Source organism: Talaromyces amestolkiae, assembly GCF_001896365.1.
Source record: "Talaromyces amestolkiae strain CIB chromosome Unknown scaffold16.1, whole genome shotgun sequence".
Lineage (NCBI taxonomy): Eukaryota > Fungi > Ascomycota > Eurotiomycetes > Eurotiales > Trichocomaceae > Talaromyces > Talaromyces amestolkiae.
The window spans coordinates 451,857-473,117 of record NW_024468052.1 but is presented as its reverse complement, the minus strand read 5'-3'; the positions used below and the strand labels follow the sequence as shown (position 1 = coordinate 473,117).

The following is a 21,261-nucleotide window of genomic DNA, read 5'->3' as shown; positions in this document are numbered from 1 at the left end:
CGGTGTCAGATGAATCATACATCATTATTTATTCGTTCTTGGTTTTTTCAAGGGAACGTAGACGTCGGTTAGAACATTATACAGATATATATTTGAGATGCCCGGTCTGAAGTCGTATAATACAAGATGCTGTTCTACACATTTCCCCTCTTGACAGAAAGTAAACCAATCAAAGACCACGTACAATCCGAATATAAATACATGGAAAGAAAAGATAACGCCTTGAATGCTCCTTTCGCTAACAGCCCAACCCCATGAACAATCAATTGCTTCCCAGTCCTTGGGGAGCCAAGATGCGTTGCCGAGCAAATTCATTGGCTTCAACGCCACCTCTCTCGAGGGCAATGGCTCCGACGATAGCGTACATTGTATGGGTGAGGACGACGTTGAGGCCGGAGTGTTCCAAATCATTGGGCTGGTTCGAAACGATCTGTTAGCATTCTCGGACTCGCGTATATATCCTAGAAGTTGCTTGTTAATGGCTTACCTTCACGGGCGCCCATCGAAGTACCTTCAGCAATCCGTACTTTTCCGCAACTTTCGAGACGTTGAACTTGTGTGTGAACCATCCACGGTTATCCAAGGTGAGGTTTTCGAGGCCCTCGAGAGCAGGATGTTTGATGGTTTTATGCTGGTCTTCCTTGCTCAAAGGCGGAACCTCGGTTTTATAACTTCCTGGGTTCTGGACGAGAAGCAGCGATGCTTGTAGTTGCACGATCCGTTTACCTATTCATTGAATCTATGATTAGCAGGAGCGCAACGACATCCCAGATAGTATAGCATACCGAGCAGCGCTAGACGGTCATTATAACCTCGTCGTCCCTGATCAAAGCTCTTATGAGTTACTGCCAGCCACTTGATCTCCTCCGAGAGCATTTTATCTCCATTGGGTCCCAATAGTGACCTATAAAACTTGTCCAAGACTGCCGGGTCCTCGTTTGCTCTATAAGGCTCTCGGGTACTGTCGATTTGACGAAGACTAAACGGCGCCTTTGTGCCGGGAGGAGTGTATGACCAGCGCGGCTTGTCTACATACTCATTGTTCTTTTCGCCGGCGCAGGTCGACGAGCTGGAAAAGGTACGTTGCGACGAGGAGACGGAAGACGGCCTGAGGGAGGAACGTGCTCGTGACGAGAGGACTCGTATCGTTTGGCGGGGGATGGTGGTCGACATGGTGTAGAGAGAGCAAGCAATTGCGCGGCGAGCAATCGCTTATCGAGGATGTAAGGCGCAGGAAAGTAGGTTAAAGTACTGTCGTCAATGAAATGTTTGGTGATGCTGCTCAAATTAATTTGGACGGAACTAAAGTTCTTGTTTCCGCGCTAGTCCCTTTTAGTAAAGACATCACGGAAGTGCCAAGCGGCTGTCCATCTCTTCTTCCTTTTTTTTTTCGACCTTCCTCTACCTTATTTCGAAATGATGAAGTTGGGCTGGGCAAGCATTCAACCAGGAGCTTGGCTAGCATGGACGCTTGACAGTTTGTAGATCGCCGACTAACGTCATACTGCGCAACATCGAGATGATATGCTATCAAGTCACGGTTCCTCCGTCAACATCGCAATTTACAAGGTCCCAGGCTTCTTCAGGGGTCTGAGCAAATTAGCGGCATGCTTTTAAGAGACAATCTTCACCCAGTTACACGATTGACATACGAAGTTCAAGTATAGGCGCCCAGTACAACCTCGCCTAGCCCATCGCAACAATTTGGTTCCGTCTGGATACCTTATATAACTTGACTCGTGAGTAGCCACGGTATATATTCAATTTGGGTCCAACTATGGAATGCTACGGGAACGCCAATGTGACAGTGGGCTCGCGTCGCTACCGCTATCTACCCAAAGAAAAGGAGACTGGGTCCATACAGCGAACACATGGTGATAAAAATATTGCAGAAAAACACGTGGTTGCTGATCTAAGGCGGAATATATGAGACTTACGCAGTGCCATGGTGTATTGGCAACACCCTCGTGACACAGATTGTAAAGACACCTACCGAGCTCGAGTCCAGCTGCCTTTGGAGTATGAACTTTCCACTTCGGGGCTATACCATTGTTGAGCAGTTCTTCAGGTTCCGTCAGCAGTAAGGCATCATTTCCAAACAGTGCTACATGCCCAGGCCGGGTCATGTAGTATCGAACGTACAGCATGGAGAAAAAGAGCCATATTGGCTAATGATAAGAATTTCAGATTAGAGTTACACACGGGCATCAATCTGGTCTCAGTCAAGGCGGATATTTACTTCCATTCGATGTTATTCACAGCGGTTCCTTGCATACCATGGCTGAGATTGATATGCTTCATCCCGACAGTACATATCGGAACAGTTTTGTGGGGGCACATCATTGTTTGATATATTGACTTCCAACCTGGTCATGTCATCGCAGCGCAGAGTGGTATTGATTACGTTGCCGAGGAACACGAGTGCTATTCTCAGGTATAGCTTGGTCAGAATGCTAACGGGGTGTAAAAGCCAAAATGATTAGCAATCGTGGACTACTGCCCACAGGTGGGAGTTCGAGGAAGGGTATTCCGAGTCCTTTGACAAAGGATACAGCAACGGGAGTACTCAACAGACAATCCACGTTGTCGAACAATGCCATGCTTTACCGATCAGGTAGCCAGACAACCCACTTGCCAATCATCACGATCAAAAACAAACGGTGTAGAGATGGCCAAGCCTATTATCAATTAAGGTACAAACACATCTGCAGTACAACTACACCCTTGGATGTGTCAACTCGACATGTAGACCTTTGCGGTTTTTACAAGGAATCGTCTTTTCTTTCTCGAATATGTAGTCTTCGAGCGGACTTTTCATACAGGCAGCTATCTTGAGCTCTGCGGGCACTTGCATAAGCGGATAAAACAAAATTGAACCTAAATGTCAAAGCTCAGGAAAAAGCAAATTCTGAAATCTAGTCAGAAAGGGAGATCTGTCCGCTTGGGCTGCAACAGATGGACAAAAAATATGATAGGGAGGAATAACAGTGAGTGGCTTGAGGAAGATCCAAGATGGCGGTCTGGAAGGAACACCAACCCAATCAATCAGGCCTGCATGCAAGAAGCAGGTATCGTAGATGCATAGAACAAAGGTCAATTTTGGAGAAGCGCATGCATTTACGTCGTAGTATCTATGTGGTAGGAATATCTAGCATTGAAGAAGACGTGGTTATAAAAATCCCCCGAACCACCCCCGTCTACAGATGAACAGATCATAAGTCTGTCACATTCGAAGATGAGGACTGACTCATGTATCGTTAATCATTGGAATCACTCACCAAAGATTTTTTTGACAGTCGTTCATATTCCTGATTCTATTCCATCTTGACCTCCTCGTTGCAAGATTACAGTCCTATATCAACCTTGCCCTAACTCCGGCAAATATACTTACCAACACCACTACCTCTACACATACCCAGTCCAACACCCTCACGATTTCTTCATCCAAACCATGGAATCACATTCAAACATCATAAGCCCCACCCCCAGACGAGGCTATCAATACAGCAAGTACACAACCACAAACACACCACGCAACTACGCTACAGTATCTTCTCAATCAGCTCAATACCCGCCTTCCCCGCCTCCTCATCCGCCGAATCCGCCTCCCAGTCCAGTCCATGGCGTTGATGGGTGATTTGATTGTATCAGTATGGAGGATCGGGGGATTGATGGGAACGGGAGAAGACGTAGTACATTTTTGCAATCTTTTCGTTTGAAAGTCCCTCTTGTTAACGGGGTTTAAGGTAACGAAGAAGATCGATATTGAGATGGCATGCTTTACCTCTGGGTACCTAGGTATTGTGGATGTTGGAATCAGATACCTAGATGAATCGTGCGAGATGTCTTTCTTACTTTTTTGAATCTCTCCCTTTTGCTGTTGTCTTTAGGTTATGCTTTATGTTAGTTTGCTTTAGTCACTGATATATACTAAACATTGATCTACGACATTTGAGAAAGACTACTTCAAGTCATGGGCGAGAGGATGTTAATTAGTTGGTCGTGGTGAAAATGTATTCATGATTATAGCTATCTATATAGAACTACTAGATGTTGCTCATACACTCAGGAAACGATATGACCGAAGCCATTGGAGCCTTTTGGTTGAGTACTTCGTGCAACTGAGTCCGACAAGCAACTGGATTTGCTGGGAAGATGCATCGGAAGTTGAATAGATCGAGTAATTGTTGTGAGTTTTCTACAGGAGCAATCGTTAATATATCTAGATGTTGGTGCGTATCCGTTTGATATTCAGTCTGATATTCGACTTTGATTTCTTATACAACCTTTATAATACTTTCTTGAAATTCAGACACAGACAAAAAAAAAGATATCAAAGATAGACCTCTCCCTTGTTATATAATCCTTACAAAAGCGCAAGCGCAAGCGCACTAATCGTACTCAACCCAATCATCGCCCAACCGGTCTGAATAACCTGCTTATTCGTCAAAAAGCGACCAGTATCCCAAAGCAAATGCCTAACTCCATTGATAGAGTGATAAGTAAATGGCATTGCAAGACCCAACTTGACGAGAAACTTGGCAGCGAACGGCAAAGAACCGAAAGCAGCTGCAATAGAGGCGGATTCGAGGTGCCAGCCAAACACGGGCGCGACGAGATAGGCGGCGGCGAAGGTGTATAGAGCACCGGAGGCGACGGAGCCCGTGATTCGGTGGAGACCACTGGCGTACCAGGTGATCTGGGGACGGTAGATACTCAAGTGAGGAGAGACGGGGCGCTTGAGACGTTGCTGGGCGAGGATTTTGGTGGGATCTGTTGTTGTGGGTGTCGTTGAGGTTGGTCTTTTTGGAGGTTGTATGTTAGCCGAAATTCATGTCGTTTTTCGGATGACGTCTTCTGCTTCTCATATCCAACCACCACCACTGAACCAGAGAATATCACGAGGAAAGAGGTGAGACATAAGGCGGGGAATGGGTAGGTACCTCATCTGCATATATCTGCCAGTCGCAATGGCAGCTGGAGTAGCGAACTTGGCCATTGACGAGGTCAATGCCGAGGGGGCAGCCACTAATTCATTTGACCTCAAATTAGCAGACCACGCGACCAGAAACAGAGACTTAACGTACATCGCCGCAGCGATTGCTGCGCAACCTTCTGAGAGATCATGTTGAAATTGTCCTGGACTTCACGTAACGAAGAGAGGAGATTGGACGTGCAAGTACGTAGGTTGAACGGGAAGAGGTTTAGGTCGTGGCCGGCAAAGCGTTGAAGCCGTCACGGGGAACCTCGGGACGCTACCAGTGCTTGCTCCCGTTGTCCAGCCAATCATACGGCGCCGATCTGCCGGGTCCGAAAACGGTAGGCGGAGAGACATTACCCGAAAGTTTTGTTTAATAAACAAATCTTTTAATCCTTTCCTCTCTTTCTTCCTCTTCTCTCCTTCTCTCTCAAGGACCTCACGTCTACAGCTCAAATTCTTGTAAGATGCTATGTCTGTGAACAAAGTCTCACTGATGCGGCTTTCTGTCGTTATCGCCAGAGAACTTGCTAAGAGGTCCTGAGAGGGATTTTGCCCGTCGTTAATCGCCCACTCTTTTCTGTCAATGAAATGGCTGGGTTTCATATCAGGGAAACATACACGCGACTTAATTATAGGCTCATATAACCAGTTCTGGCTCATAATAATCAGAGCTAATCGAAGTTGAATATTATCATCGAGATATTTGAATAGAGATTAAATTCATTATCATGACACGCATTTTTGAAACTATATACAAAAGCATGCTTGATAAGTTTTGCAGACTAAATACTCATAATAATGTACACTCGACGCGTTCCCACGTTTCGCTCATTCATTAGTAACGAGGCGAAGTGGCAGATATGGCTCATCATTGTCGTGGTTCAGGTAGCTCGTAGCAGATCGTTGGACTCGACTCACCGGGAGCGAGATTATTGGAGTAGACACGGAACTCGAATTGAATGGCTTTCCACGATACATGAAGCTATGACATGCTATGACACGCCATGTAGCTGGTTCGAGGGTATGAAGTGAAAGATGTGTAACAATCCTCGTTCGATCATCATTTAGAAGCAAAGCGTCTATCAAAGTAGCGTAAGACTCCCATCACACTAGCAGCCTCAACCTCCATAGCCGGCCGTTCTGAAAGTGCCGATCCCAGACTATCAGTCAAAGAAGGCTCCCGCGGTTTAGGCAAGGTATGCAACTTCGGCAGCCAACTCGTCAACTCATCACTGGCCTGAGAGAAGTTCGGATGGCGTGAAAGTGTTGTAAACGCATCGGCACATGTCAGCGTCAAAGGCGATGGGTTGCTAGATACAGATGGACGAGGAGCAGGACGTGATTGACAGCATCCGCCATCGGCTCCTTTACCCCCGCAGCAACCACCAGATGGTCCACCACTGGCAGCTCGAGAAGCAGCTAGAGTCTTGCAGAAAAGCGTGCTTCGGGGATCGGCTCTGCATTGTGCGCATGTACCCGGTCCATTGGCACATGGGTTCGTAGCCTGCGAAATAGACGGTAGCGTCACCTCTCGGGCATCACTGTCCGAAGGGGGCGGCGTGAATTGCGAATAATTCTGAATAGGAGCCAAACGGTTCTGCTCAAAAATGTTGTCGTGGTGCCTGGAGGATTCTTGGTCCGCCATTTCAGCACAGATACATGCAGTACCGTCTCCACAGAAACCACACCTCTCTGCTGGAGGAGTCGATGTTGATGGTCTGGTCTCAACTGGCGGTGCTGCGGCGATTGTTCGTGGAGCCGCGAAGCGAGATGTAAAATCAATCTCCATTTGATCTGGGTCGTACTTGATGGCTGGCTCAGGTGCTGAGCGCTCATCGGGTTTGTCGCTGTAACTAGTAGCTTGAAGAGCATCCTCAATGCATTGACAATGAGTTGTCGAGCAGCTACCGCAGCCTGTGGCAGCAAGATCTGATTGATTGTTGCCCGAATCTGTATGTTGCTCGATGATATGTACGTTGGTCCTTTTGCTTGTCTTACGACGTATATTGATAGGAACGGTGTCTGCAACATTGACTTTCTGACTTTTCTCCTGAATAAGTTCCTGCTCTAATGAGCGGCACCGATCCTTCCACCATGATAGGTCATTCTGAGCCTGATCCAGATTTTTAGTGAGTAGAGTGATTTGGTCTCTAAGCTCCTGTTCAAGAGAATCATGATCATCTTCAATTTTCTTTAATTGCTCCTCGAGTTCGCCGACCCGAGCAGCGCGTCTTTCACGAAAGGCCCGTTGCGCAGCGCGGTTCTGAGCCTTGCGTTTTGTAGGCGGAGTATCAGTGGCGGGKTTTCGACCAGGKTTTGGCCTTGGCGGAATGACCCATTCCTTGCTGGTCAGAGAGCCCGTAAAGCCGGGGCGCGGAGACATGTTAGTGTCGGAAGGACTCATTGGCTTTGGTTGCATGGCTGGAGCCAGAGCAGCAATAGCTGAAGATGGCGATGGTGCGATGGCTGCCGACATGGTGAAGAGGAACGCCTTTTCAGCCTCTGCAGCGGCGGCCGGAGCGTCGGCGGAAGCTCGGAAAAATGCGCGGCTTTCCGAGCCGATCAGATTGGAGTGGTGGCAGATGGCAGGTATGTAGGCCAGTTGCTGAGCGGAACTCAGTCAGTCAACAGTCAACCAGTCAACCAGTCGTGCTGTAAGACTATGGACGACCAATTACTAGGGGTATCAATCTGTTCAAGATGTAGCAGACGATTCAGTGCGAGGGAGCAAGGGAGAAGGAGAAAAGAGAAAACGGCGGGGACTCCCGATTATCTGATTGATTAGATCTAGTCACGTGAGCATTCGTCAGCCATCCGATGTCGCTACCTGCGTTTTGTGGTAGCGATAATCTTATCTGATCGAAAAATCTCTGCTTATTGGCTGCACTTTACAGCTTCTCCACTTGGCCATATCAGCCAAGCCTTTCACTTCGTTTTCTTCCTTATTGAGCGATTTGTTACAGCACGAAATGGAGGGGTTCTTCACTGAATTTCTTCTTTTCACTTCTATTTTGCTGTCGATCCACACCGTTGATCGCATGTTTATACATGTTAACCGGAACTTGACTAAAATTGTACCTATACGAACTTCTTTACACTTCTTGTGCTTGGAGTCGAGTTGTGTTGTCCCTCCTTTGGACCCTCTTGTAACTGCTCTAGTCCGTACTCATTTTGTGCAGCGGTCTTTTCCGATTCTAGCTGAGCACCACACCGCCGTTCGATCCGATGACTCACGAGACTACAGCTTAGATGATGCGCAGATAGTTGCCGTCGAGGGGAAATCTTCCGTCTACAGATCGCCGGAGCGAATTCCAAATTACGTAGAAACAGGCAACTAAATCTACCAATCATTAGATATGCCTGGTCTCTTCTCCGATGTGAAAGACCACTCGCCTCGTACAACCTCGCATTCACAATCAACCCCTACGGCAATCAAGTCAAAGGTAGAGGTGAGAATGGTTGCAACAATAGTGGCCGAAGAAATTGACTTTGTCATTCTTGGCGTTTTACGGAATAGAGAGATGATTGGAGTTGGAGGAGACGATCTATATTGGTGCAACCAACTAGACCAAAAAGCTGCGCACATACCAAATTATCTAGTATGGAATGAAATAGTGCCATGCAAAGCAACGTTCCTCAACCTTCGTCTGGCAGAAGGTCTTCACCAGGGGCCTCCATGTGTCAAAATGGCGATAGCACACACATGAGACGCCTTCATTGACTCCCGTGAAAAGCTCGTGCGACGAATCGTTTCATCTTCTCTGGTTTGATGAACTCCTCGCGTTTTGATATCGTCTAGATCTCTTCAAGTGCGTAGATACAGTAGTATACAACAAATTTCCAAAGGTGGTCCTTCTTGGCTGGCCTTCTTCGTCTCCGACCACACTATCATCTCCGGGACCATCTTTTTATTCGCGTCGTCAGCTCCTTCCTGAGTATCACCCTCATCACTGTCCTCTTCGTTGTCAGTAAGTTTCCCTTCACCCTCCTTTTGCACGTATTTGGTGCTGGAAAGCATTCGAGATAGTCGATAGTGGCGACCGGTTCGACCAAAAAGATAGTTTCCTCGTTTGAGGAGGCATTTGGCAAGAGGACCACCTTGGGAAGTCCTTCCATTCCTCTTGCCCATTATTACAAGTGGATGGACCTTAATTTTGGTTTGTGAAGTGTGCATTCGTCGTTGTCCGTATTGTCGCAGGAAAACCATAGCAACTTGAAGTAATCCTGGTGATGTTCTGCCACTGTAGTCTTCGTCGGTAAAGTCGACCTGAACGGATTCCAGCTGATTCTGCTTTTGTGCGATCAGTTTCCTGTAGTCGACCTGAGACGCAACAATATACGTGCCCTTGGTCTCAGCTTCTATTCAAAATGTCTCTCACGTTTGAATCCTTGCCAATAAACTTGTCGAACACCGTATTAGAAGAATTTGATCTAGCTCTAAACACTGCCCATCAGTCGAGGAGAACATTGGCTTCGCGCTCTTGCCGTACTATTTGGGATATTCTCGGCTTTCAGTCCGACGTCACAGAGTCAGAAGTCGACGGGAAATTTGTTGGATAGACAAGCATATGAGATGTGAAAATGGTATTCAAGGATCATTTAGGCGATCGAAGGTCTGGTATCGTCCCTTATCTATTCCCTGTCTAACATTAAACAATCGAAGTTGAGCTGGAATGTTTTGAATAGACGATTCTCAGGGACATGCCATTCAAAAATCCTCTTGTCGGCCTGGTGCCTCATTTTCCTCTCCTGAACTTGAGGGACTGTAGTCGAAGAGGAATACTTCTGTTGAAAACCTGGATTTTCTCCCCTGGCGCGAAGTTGATATGGCGCCGATAGTCTGACGAATGCAGTGCATCAAGGCATGGAATCCCAAATCGGCAAGGTCTACTCCAAACCTTTAGCAATTGAGGGCCATCTCTCCATATATTCGTCTGGGCTTGGTGACTTCTCCTTCACTGACGAATTCGAAGTCTATAGGAAATACCGCGGTCCAACCATCGATTCCAATCAATTGTTAAATTTCCAGCCATGTGCTCGTAATTTTGTACACGCGCAGTTAGATTGTTAAGTTCATCGTCAGCATTAAGCCCATTGATCTTTGTGCTAGAGTTTCCAAAGAATCTCCAGCAGCCAGTTCGTGTAATTCCCAGTGTCTGTGTTACGGAAACATATCCATCTTTGTCTTTCTCCCATAGCCACTTACAGCACGGTCTTTCTTGAAATTCCGGATTAGCAGCAGTGGGAAAGCGAAGTAGTGGCGAAGCCATCATTGAAGCAAGGACATGATCGGGGACGTTCATGAGATGAATCATGCATATGCAATCTCGCAATATTGAGGCTGGCTCCGTGCTCAGGGGAGTGAACGCTCAATGAGAAGAACGAGTCTAGCGGTTTTTTTTGACGCTTATATTCTTCGGCCATGGCTTTGGAAGTCCGTTCATACCGTGGTTTTTCGGCAGCTGTATGCCTTTTTCTCGTCTGCCCGCTGTTTTAGTATCAAACGCGGACTTATTGACGGCACTGCCATTTCAAGCGCTCGTCGTAGCAAGGTTCACAGGTCACTGAGTATGAATACAGAGTCGAAGTTGAGGATTCTGGGACTGTTGACCTCTCAAGGTCCTTGTATGGGAGCAGTCGAACCCGCAACGCATGTCAGTGGCACGCAGCTATTGCGGTCGGTAATATATGACCACTCGTGAGGAAGAACATCCCAAACGAATGAATGGAGGCAAAACTCCACGATTGTGAAGCTAGAGAAAACGAAAGGAAACGAGAATAGCCTGAGACGATCTTCAATAGGGTTTTTGTTCTGCTACTCGTAGGGTTCAGATTGAACTGAGGTAACAACTCAGGAATTTTAGGAAAACATGTTTTCTGAGACCTTGTAATTGACACAGTTTGGCCTGCCCAATGTGAAAAAGTTGGCTGACCTGGTGTTTCCTTCCATCATTTGTATGAATTCAAAGTCAACTAAGGCATTCTCCTTATTCTCCTTCAAGGTCCAATGGACAATCGCAGTCGAAGGAAAACCTTTCGTATATAATCTTCATGAGTTCAATGACTATGTTGGCTTGTCGTGACTCCACTCGTTGTCATGGCGGTAAGTAGGAATTGACTGGAACGTATCGGCAACTTGTAACCAGGTCGCCTGCGATGTTGTTGCCTTCGTTGGGCGTTCTCTTCATTGAGAAGGACAAATCATTGACTCGATGGTCCTCGCAATGTGCCTTCCTATTCATAGAGTTTGACACAACAATATATAGAACCGAGATTGAAGATACAGCACCATGTTGTGACATTTGAGCTACATCTGAGATTGAACCTTGTCTCAGGGACCCTGTTAACACTGTGGTATCGCAGTCTCCTCGCTGATAGCATTCTGATTGGCACATCAACCTCGACCAAATTCAGGCGTTAATCTGGCTGTGTTCCCCTGTGTCAATTTAACATCGTCAGCTTGATGTCACGGAATCCCATTGGAGAAATCTGACCTCTCTCGAGCACAAGGATCGGAACTGAGCCATACGAATTCCACGTCTGGTGAGTCCGTATATTCCATGGATCGACAGCGCCTGACTTGAATTGGAAAGATGGATGGAGAAAGCAGTGTCATGCTAGTTTCCGTGGCTTTGGACAGCAAGTACATATATAGACCTCGACTACTCACAACACAAATATCAGCACCAAATTACTCCAGACTGTGGTAACATTTAGAATTACCAACCACCAACCGTGAGACTATATCCGAGAAGATCCCATGAACGTGAACCGTTCCCGTATTTCTCGATAATGGCATGATAGCGCATCGAGTAGACACCGATTCCAGCTGAACCACAATAGTCCGAAAGCTAGAACCTTCCTATTGGGGCATGGCCATGTACAGGATATACTCAGCATCGAAGGGCGCTGGATTGTACACATAGCTCTGAAGTGAAACGATCAGAATATCGGGATATGCTTTGATCGATGTTGTCTTGATGTAAAGTGCGGGCTTGCTCTTGATTGATTCCGCAGTCGCAATATGGAGCAAATAGTACGCGCAATTTGGATATTGAAAAGGAGAGTAGCATTGACTCGTGAATTATGGAAGTTGATCCAGCAACACATATAGCTGTGTGGTACTGCGGGATACTTCAGCACCATGCGATGTCAGTGTGGCACGTGTTGGACATGTACCCAGATATATATGACTCTGAAATGAGGATGATTAGAGGATAATAGAAGAGGAAGTCAGGAAGGGCTAGGGACCAGCTATTTAAGGAATTCTACATAGCAGCCCGACCATCCTATTCCTCATCGTAACTTACTCTATGCTCTGATGACAAAGGAGTCAATCTCTGAAAGCGGCTTTCTGCAACATTGGAATTACAACAGCATTTTGTGCAAATATCACATCTATTCTCATCTGATAAGGCCATGGATACAATCAGCTTGGTCGGTAAGACAAGGGAGATGAAAGGAAAGTAAGTTGAGACATGCCCAGGTGGTGACCAAACTTATTATATCAGGAAGTGGCAACTATACTTCACAATCTTGTCATTCTCTTTCTCATCGAAAGTGGAGAGTTTTCTTTAACTCTAATCATTTATTTATTCAAATTCTTATTAACAAGCAAGCAGTATTATCTCAATCGTCGTATCATTCAATCTGTTTGATTAAAGTAGACACTAACATACTGAACATTATTATAAAAGAGGCACCTTGACACAAAACTATACCTGTACTCCATATACAAATCTTATCATGAAAGATAACACTACTCTACAATCGAGTCAACTTAGGCGCTCCAGGAGAAGGCGGAKCCGAATGACGTGTCTGAATAAACACCTTTTGGATACCAGGCTGTCGCTTATCAAACAGGGTATAGACTTGCTCCATATCAGCGATATCGAAGCGATGAGTGACCATATGCAAGGGCTTGATCTTGTCGGCCTGAACGAGTTCGAGTAGATGATCCCAGTATTTGTGGATAGGTGCTTGACCATTACCGATAAAGCGGATGCCGGTTTGCATGAGGGAGCCGATATTGAAATGGTTGCACTATTTAAGTCAGTATGATCGAATTATGGAGTGGAGGAAACAAAAGTATCAGGGAACGAACAAATCCAGCGTAAACACCCGTAACACCGCACCGGCCAAAAGCGCGGACAGATGTAATCATCTCATTGAGCAGCTCAGATGTATCCGTCTCCAGACCCAGCAAAGTCTCAAAGTAATGCTGCCAACTCTGCGCATACTCGCCCGCCGCACATTCAATGGCCACATCCGGCCCGCGATTATCGCACATCTTCTTCAACTGACTCGTCACACTTTCCCCTTTTGGTAGGTCTGTAAAGTTAATCGTCTCAAGTTGTGGCATGCGCTTCTTGAGGAAATCAAGTCTCCATGACCCGGATCCTCCGTCAATTGATATAACGCGCTTTGCGCCGTTGAAGAAACTGAATTCAGCAGCCATTTGTCCTACAGGGCCGGCACCCCAGATAGCGACTGTATCGCCCTCTTCGACGCCGGTGTCGACAACGGCATTCCAGGATGTGCCGAGGACGTCTGACAGATAAAGGCCCTTTTCATCGGGAACATTGTCGGGAAGTTTGAGGAGATTCACATCGCCCAATGGGACACGCACCCATTCGGACTGTCCACCGGCGAAGCCACCAGTAAAATGTGAGTATCCAAACATTCCTATACCGTGTCAATAAGGTCTTTCATAATTATATTATAGAATTGAAAAAAGGCTTACCGGCAGTCCGTCGCCCGTACAACTTGGACGCCAATGCATCAGCATTCGTGTTCTCGCAGACCGACGAGAGCTTCTTCTTGCAGTAGTAGCATTTCCCACACGCAATCTGGAACGAAGCCACAACCCTGTCACCGGGTTTGTACTTTTTTGCTTTGGGGCCCGTTGACTCAACGATGCCGCAGAATTCGTGGCCGAGGATGTCGCCTTTTTGCATTTCAGGAATTACTCCTGCGACATGTCAGATCACAAGCTCATTGACGAGCGAGTGGAAGAACTTACCGTGGTAGAGATGCAAGTCGCTGCCGCAGATGGTGCTTCCGGTGACTTTAATAATCACATCCTCGTCGTCGATGATCTTTGGTTTGGGAGTGTCCACTGTCTGCTATCAGAACTTATTCTGTGTTTGTTTGTTTCTGTGTAGTATTCGTACCAACTTTGACAGAGTACTTGCCCTGCCATGTCAGCGCCTTCATCAAATGGCTAGGGTCGCCATAGTCGTTGGCAGAATAGTTGCTGATATCGGTGGTGATGGGCCGCTGCTCACGAGGCAGGGCGCTTTCGACCACGTTGGCAGCTTGAGCGAAGGCCATTTTGGATATGTATACTTGAATCTGTAGCAAGATACGACGGGGAGTGATGTATTGTCCATTCTGGAGGGGGAGGATCTGGTGTATTATAGGGAGTAGGAAGGAAGGAAAAGACTGACATCACAGTGTCGTCCTGATTTATCATCCATTTCTGGCATCACAGTGTCGTCTTGATCCATCATGCATTTTTGGGGTTGTTGTTTCCTGGGCCAATCAGCGCCCGCGGGGACGGGGAGTTTCCCAGTTTCGTCCATTTGCTGTATGCTTACGTCAATTGGTACTGGTTGGTTAACTAAGTTAGTTAACTAAGTCACGTAGTTATTCTTCTTTGATAGCATACCACTTCAATGTATATAGTATAGTAAGACTCCGATCCCTAGGACGATATGCGATATGGTTGGGGTATAGTGGCATATATCGATCATGGTCCTGCCGTCAAGTGTCGCCTCCCCTTTTCAGTATCGCCCATGAAAGAAGACGTAGTGCACAAACAAAACAAAAAATTCATTGCCGATTCTAATATACAGATATTGATGACATGCGACCAGCCCTACCGCCGAGCCTATTGCACTCTCTATTTACGCCCAGCCATGGCCGACTTCTGGCGGAGGTAGTTGCGGACAATATTCTCCACGCTGCCCATATCATGCTTGGGTTGACTGATTGATGTTAGTAAGCATAGAGATATAAAACAACAAATCAAAAAGACAAAGGGGGAAAGCATACCGCATGTAATAAAGCCTTGCTCTGCGCTTCCTCTTCTCCGTCCTCTGCACAATCTCAACACCCTCCACATTCGGACTATACGCCTTAATCCACATCTCCACTCCAACTCTGGTTAGTTGATTGCGCAACAGGAACGATGTGTCCACGCCACGCAGTCTGATGGCTAGGCAAACACCGGCAAACGGATCGCCGCTCTTGAATGTCACTCGCACAATGTCGCCTGGTTTCACGCTGCGGGCGCTGCGGCGGTAGTCGAATAGAGCTTTGCGTTCACCGGTAGGGTCGAGCATAGTTATCTGCCGCCCTGAGACCGCGGCGACGGGGTCTTTGCATATGTTCATTTCGGAGGGGGGGGATGGATGGATTCGCCATTTTTTCTTGTCTGTCTAGCTGTTAGCTCCCCATCCTCAAGAAACAACAAATTGTATCTCAGATATGAGTCATCTGAGCTTTCTTAAAATTAAAACGCACCTGGCTGTGGACGAATGTGTAACGGAAGCTGCGAATAATATTGCGGTGGTAGATTTTCTGGTAGAGGAACCGGCTTCGGGTTCGGTGTATATTTGGTCGTGATCGTTCGCATGGCTGTTCGCGATTGTGTCAGGATGCCGTTACTCGGCCTGGCCATGGCCAGTGGCCGCAGGCTCTGTAGAAATAAAGCCATTGGTTGTGTTGTGCGGTGTTGGTGTAGAAGACCAGAAGTTTAGCCAGCGGAGAAATCAGCGCAAGACGGAGGTCGGGTGGTCCGAGCGTTGCAGAATTTCGGCTGCTCACTTCAGATTACATTACTCGACAGCAATTACAACAATCACAACAATTGATTACTCCTGAAAACGATAATTAATCTTTTCTTATTTCGATAAGAATTTAATTCAACAAGAAGAGTCTAAAGCAGAGACAGACTCGCCAAAATGGCACACAATGCCATTGGCAAAAAGCTCTTTCGCTCTGGCAGCGGCCTCCAACAGACAATAAACCCTCTGGTACAACGAAGATGCCAGTCCACCAAAGGTACATCTACAACACTCTCTAAGTATACGACACAAACTAACTGAAGATGCTGCAGCCGTCCCATCATTCACCCCCAGCTCCTCGCCCGCCCTCGACCAAAAACTCAACCGCATCCGCACCGAGCTTTTCGTCCCCATGTACTTTGCCGAACACCAAAAACGCCTCGTCTTCCGCGACCGGTACCGCGAGCGCCTGAACCAAGAACAAGTAAAAATCACCATCGGCAACGAAGAATTCACTCTGAAGCCTGCGCACCGCCAATCCCTCCCCAGCAAACGTGAAGTCATTAGCGCCGTTGAAGACATGCGCAGTTCGCAGGACTGGAAGAATTTCGTGCCGCTGCTGATCGGCTCGCTACATGCCAAATACAAGTTCAAGCCAGACCATGCAGAGAAATGGGTGAGATTGGCTGGAAAGTCAGATAATTTGCCTTTTATCCTAGAGGCTGCGAAACAATCCGGCAAGACGGGTTTCTCGTTTGCGGATCGCACTGTTGCGTCCCGCTTTGCTTCTGAGTTGCATGCAAAGGCTAAAAAAGCTGGGTTCACGGGCGATGCGTTGTCTGCTTCGCTGCGATATGCGGAGCAAGCAGCCTTGTTAATGGAACGGCCTGAACATACCAATAATGATATCTCGCAGGATGCGAAGAGGCAGCCGTTCTTCATTGGGTTGTTGACGGAGTTGAGTGCTGCTCGTGCTATTGATCAGGTAGAGGGAGATGATGTGGATGGAAAGGTGCTTTCGTACACGCAAAAGTTGTTAGGGACGTGGGAGCTTGCGCAGCTGGATCGGCAGACTGAATCGTGGTATGAGACGGATAGGTTGTTGCAGGAAATTGCGCTTATATATTCCGGATTGAAGATGGCGAAACAGGTTAAGAGTGTGGCGCAGGATAAGGATCTGGTCAAGACTATTGACCAGCGATTGAGACAGTTGAGGACTGTTGCTGAGCGTGCCGTCGAGACAGCACCTGAAAGCAGAAAGGAATCGCCCACGCTGGGGTTGAGGGAGATTCAATCCATTCTATAGCGGACATCCTTGCTAGACTTATTTCGATAGTGTATTATAATAACTTCGTGTACTTTTATTGATTTTCAGGATCCTAAATAGTCTTTCTAGCCTGAAGTAGACTATCCGATATACAAAATTCGTATCGAGGAACTATTTAAGCTGTATTCATAATTTGCTAGATGTCATTTTGTTCATACATTGCCGAAATTTGCTTGACTTAGAGTCACAAGTCTAGCTCTAATGTCATAATGCTATTGACTACTTGAGCAATTGCAGCGTGTTGTCATCGCGGAAACGTGCACGCACAGGAATCGTAACAGTCTTGGTAACAACCGCCGGTCCAGTAACCGTAAGCTGCGATAATTAGTCTGGAGAATAACCTTAAGAGGATACGACATACCTGTCCCTCAACGGCTCTCTCAATACCTGTGTCCTCAGTGTGGCCGCTTAGCACAATCTCGATACTGCTCAATGGGGCACCGAAATGAGCGGGACCCGAGTGTCGTCTGTAATCAAACAAATGGGTCTGAGCAATACCGCCGGCAATACCAGGCGCAGTCAAAGAATACACGATGCGAGCACCAGTAAAGATGCGAAGATCGGTCAATAATTCTGAACTCAAAAGATCCTCCGGAGAGCCATCGACGGGATAAGAAATGGCAAGCAATCGAAGCTCCGACAAGGATAACTCAGCAGTGGGTCCAATATTGGCCAAGCGACTGAGGGCATTCTGAGACGGCATTCGCCCAGCATCGAGTGTGCGCGCTTGGGTCGAACGGCTTATAGACGAGATAAGGCCGGTGTGGGGCTTCATGAATTTCTTGTGATAGTCAGAGACAGTGCGTGCTGAAGATACGATCACAGTTGGTGAAATGCCCAAGGTTGCAAGTGCAAAGTCGACTCCCTCACCAGCGACAGAGTTCAATGCAATGGACGAATTAGAGTAGAGAGCAGCCAAGATCCAACTCAATGCGTAGGGGCGGATAAGCGAGTCAATGGTTAGGACCACGTCTTTGGAATCCAAGCGTTGGTTTCTGGGCAATGAGCTGAGAAGTGCACCGATTGCAGAGACAATGTTCTATACCAGTAAGCGAGTGGTTGAGTAGGTGGTGGCATTCAGTACTAACCTGAGGCTTATATTCAATAAATTCTTCGCTGTTGGGCCAGAAAGCAATTATAGAAGGAGTTGCAGACTTGGGATCATAAGCAGGAACCTCCGTATCATCAAGTTTCTTCTTTTCTTCTACAAGCTCGTGCCATACAGCGACCTTGACACTGCCGGCAGCTTTTGCGGGAACCTCATTCCAATCCATGTGTCGGCTTCCCTCTTTTGCAACCCAAATGACATTTTTTAACTGCTTGTTACCTGAGGTAATGACTGTAAGATCGACGGCACCGGCTTCTGCAATGAGTAATTCCGCTTGAACCTTGTTTAGGTAGCTTCCTAGCTGCTTGGGATCCAGGTTGTGTGGGATCAAGACTGTCTGGAAGCCGTAGAAGGCGCTGGCTACAATTCGTAAGTAAGAAAAGCCTATGTCACTTCCTCAGAGACGACGCCTACCAAACAGAGAAGCCAACAGCTCGACGGAATCAGACAAGCTGATAGCAACAACTTTGGCCTTGGAGTCCTGGACATATCTACCAATGACGTTAATCTCTGCTGTGATTTCGTCTAGAGTGCGCTCAATGGCACTCTTTCCTAGAACACTGTATATCTTGCCGCGCTGTCCGGCAGTGGTTCCGACTTCACCAGTTGAGCCACGAAGGGCGGTCTTCCAGATATCACGCAAGTCACCATTGCGTCCGCCTGTCCATTTTGGAGCTTCGGGGTCCTTGACATTTAAACCGCTCTTCAAGGGAAAGCCATGGGGCACCTCTAGGTTTCTGAATGCAGCTGATTGACCTGGTTGTCTCACAGGAGCTTCTGTAGCTTGTCTAGCAAGGAGGTAAGGGTGAACATCAGGATCTTTTGACGATAGTAAAGAGTATGTGGCGAATAAAACAATGACCGTGGTGATGATAGTCGAGTAAATATCCCAGTCGGCGAATATACCAGCCAGGAAGGTATCTAGCTTAGCCAATCCGGTGGCCTCTGCCGCCATCTTGAGGACCGAACGGTTCTTCAGAGCAGGGAGGATGCAAGTCAGGTTGTCGACTGAGGTCTCATTCAACTCGGCACAGAGTTCCTGGATCATTTGCCAGTCGTAGTCGACATTTGGATTGGTAATTGGCGAGATGTTGCAGAAAGAAGGAACAAAGCTGGCGTGGGGTCAACTTATGTACGACGGAGCCCGTATGACGGAGAGCGGTGGCAGCTAACCCGACCAGTGCTAGCTCTTTCAGCGGTCACTGGGACAGCCGTTACCCAAACCAAACCAAACATCAAAGAAACATCTTTCCCTCATCGCTCAACGCTCGACGCTCGACACCCGACAACAATGAACGCGTCTCTCACTAACAACAGCATGACTATTTGAACAGGTAAGTATTTCGGTAAGGATTGCTTTTACTCTTTCTTGGTAAGTCGCCGTCCGCGATCCTCTCGAGTCAGCTACACCGAACAAATGTGCTCACAGCTCAACAGCAAGACCTCATTGTTCATTCACCTTTCATCCATATCTCGATTTCGCTCCTCGCGTCAATGGCTTCAGTCGCGMCTCCATCCACMCCCAGAGCAGCCGCCTCTCCTGCCGTCGACAGCCAGTCGCCAGGAAAATGGCAACACCCCCGACTCAAAGAGATTGTCAAACGACAGAATGCGACCACATTCGACAGTCGCAACGTCAAAACCATAGCACTGAACGTCAGCGCTATGTTGGCAACTCTCATTGCTGAGAAGCCATTGAACTCAATGTGAGAATACACAGCGTCCGTCGCTGAACACTCGTCCGTTCTAACTCACTCACAGGCTGGCTGCGGTCGCCGGAATCACAGCAAAAGCAGATATCCTTCTGGTCATATTTCGCTTGCTTTTTATCGTCAACATTCTCACTGCTCTATACCCGCTCTTTCGTCCAAAGGATGACCTTTCCGATATTCCATTGACACCTACCCAGCGCTCTCTGCTGGGTCTCAACCCCAGCGCCGGCCCTCCTGTGACGCCAGGTACGCAGTATGCCACCCCGCCAAGATACAGAGTCGTCTCTGGATCGCGAGCTGGCAGCCCCGTCAGTCGTGGTTCCTCGCCTCTGGCCAGTGGCAGTCCTGTGACTCGCCAGCTCTCTTACTCCCCCACGACGACTAGCCCATTATTCCAAAAAGCGATGGCTCCTGGTAGTCGCGATGGCGCGCGTCGGCAAAGCTTTGGTTCTTCTACCCTGAATGCTTCTCTGCGAGAATCGTCTTCTCTTACGGCTCTTCCTCAAACACCGACTCCATCAGCGGGAAAGGGAAATAAGTTGGGACTAAGCAACAAGTGGCTATACGAGAAAAGTCGCAGGCACTCCGCTGGAAATAGTCTGATTTAAGACTACAATCGATCGCATATTCATTGATATAAGGAGTCTGGCGCTGGTTGAAGCGATTTATTTCTGGAGTTTTTATGCGTTTGTACGATAACAAGTAAAATGGCCGTCGATTATACTAATATCCACAATCCAGTGATAGGCAATATACTCTCTACGCAGTTAATTTATTCTAGACGTGGCCGTAGAACTGGTACCGATAATTTCCTGAGTCTAGCTGAATCTCTGGAGACAAAAGACGTCGTTATAAATTGGGTTTTAGTATATAGCTGTTCATGTTGGATCAGTCATACATAGTTTTTAATTATTTTTTATTATTAAACGAATATGGTTCTAAATAGAGAATCATAAGTTGACTGTTTAAAGTATCACGAAGACTTTGAGAGTCATACTAATTTGATAAAACATATGTGAAAATACTATAGGAGCTTCATAAGCCAGTATAGATGTCTTGGTCTAATAATAAATAGTTTTTTCCAAGATTTAGAGTCTGGGACCCAACCAACACGGTGAAATGTCTCGATAATCTAGCTCTACAATTCGCTTTCCCAAGCGCTTGAACAAATCGATCCAGATCGCGCCGTATAATCATAACCTCAAACTGGCTCTTCGAAGAATGGTGCCGGATCATTGGTGAAGTCAATTGAGTGTGTCATCACAAACCCTCTGAACCTGGTGATAAACTTTTGAATCATGGTCACAATGGGTACCTGACTAGGTATAAACAGAACTTGTAGG

General features: G+C 47.1%; 7 protein-coding genes across 7 annotated transcripts; 2 read left to right on the top strand and 5 right to left on the bottom strand.

Annotated features, from left to right (window-relative positions):
* Positions 1-262: 262 nt before the first annotated feature.
* Positions 263-1,173, bottom strand: BHQ10_007695 (uncharacterized protein; the record flags this gene model as incomplete). The annotated part of the gene is made up of 3 exons (XM_040880418.1): positions 263-415; positions 488-726; positions 786-1,173. 3 exons carry the CDS (start codon positions 1,171-1,173, stop codon positions 263-265), a joined length of 780 nt encoding a protein of 259 aa, XP_040736198.1.
* A 3,193-nt stretch (positions 1,174-4,366) lies between these two features.
* Positions 4,367-5,127, bottom strand: BHQ10_007694 (uncharacterized protein; the record flags this gene model as incomplete). The annotated part of the gene is made up of 3 exons (XM_040880417.1): positions 4,367-4,802; positions 4,944-5,028; positions 5,088-5,127. 3 exons carry the CDS (start codon positions 5,125-5,127, stop codon positions 4,367-4,369), a joined length of 561 nt encoding a protein of 186 aa, XP_040736197.1.
* Positions 5,128-6,041: 914 nt separating this feature from the next.
* Positions 6,042-14,314, bottom strand: BHQ10_007693 (uncharacterized protein; the record flags this gene model as incomplete). The annotated part of the gene is made up of 6 exons (XM_040880416.1): positions 6,042-7,586; positions 12,812-13,024; positions 13,086-13,666; positions 13,725-13,952; positions 14,004-14,099; positions 14,155-14,314. The coding sequence occupies 6 exons, from the start codon at positions 14,312-14,314 to the stop codon at positions 6,042-6,044; spliced, it is 2,823 nt and encodes a 940-aa protein (XP_040736196.1).
* A 571-nt stretch (positions 14,315-14,885) lies between these two features.
* On the bottom strand, positions 14,886-15,620 carry BHQ10_007692 (uncharacterized protein; the record flags this gene model as incomplete). The annotated part of the gene is made up of 3 exons (XM_040880415.1): positions 14,886-14,970; positions 15,038-15,419; positions 15,509-15,620. The coding sequence occupies 3 exons, from the start codon at positions 15,618-15,620 to the stop codon at positions 14,886-14,888; spliced, it is 579 nt and encodes a 192-aa protein (XP_040736195.1).
* A 328-nt stretch (positions 15,621-15,948) lies between these two features.
* Positions 15,949-17,077, top strand: BHQ10_007691 (uncharacterized protein; the record flags this gene model as incomplete). Its single annotated transcript, XM_040880414.1, has 2 exons — positions 15,949-16,048; positions 16,104-17,077. 2 exons carry the CDS (start codon positions 15,949-15,951, stop codon positions 17,075-17,077), a joined length of 1,074 nt encoding a protein of 357 aa, XP_040736194.1.
* A 240-nt stretch (positions 17,078-17,317) lies between these two features.
* Positions 17,318-19,254, bottom strand: BHQ10_007690 (uncharacterized protein; the record flags this gene model as incomplete). Its single annotated transcript, XM_040880413.1, has 4 exons — positions 17,318-17,413; positions 17,460-18,137; positions 18,187-18,566; positions 18,621-19,254. The coding sequence occupies 4 exons, from the start codon at positions 19,252-19,254 to the stop codon at positions 17,318-17,320; spliced, it is 1,788 nt and encodes a 595-aa protein (XP_040736193.1).
* A 446-nt stretch (positions 19,255-19,700) lies between these two features.
* BHQ10_007689 (uncharacterized protein) lies at positions 19,701-20,526 on the top strand (the record flags this gene model as incomplete). Its single annotated transcript, XM_040880411.1, has 2 exons — positions 19,701-19,912; positions 19,968-20,526. 2 exons carry the CDS (start codon positions 19,701-19,703, stop codon positions 20,524-20,526), a joined length of 771 nt encoding a protein of 256 aa, XP_040736192.1.
* Between the last annotated feature and the right edge of the window lie 735 nt (positions 20,527-21,261).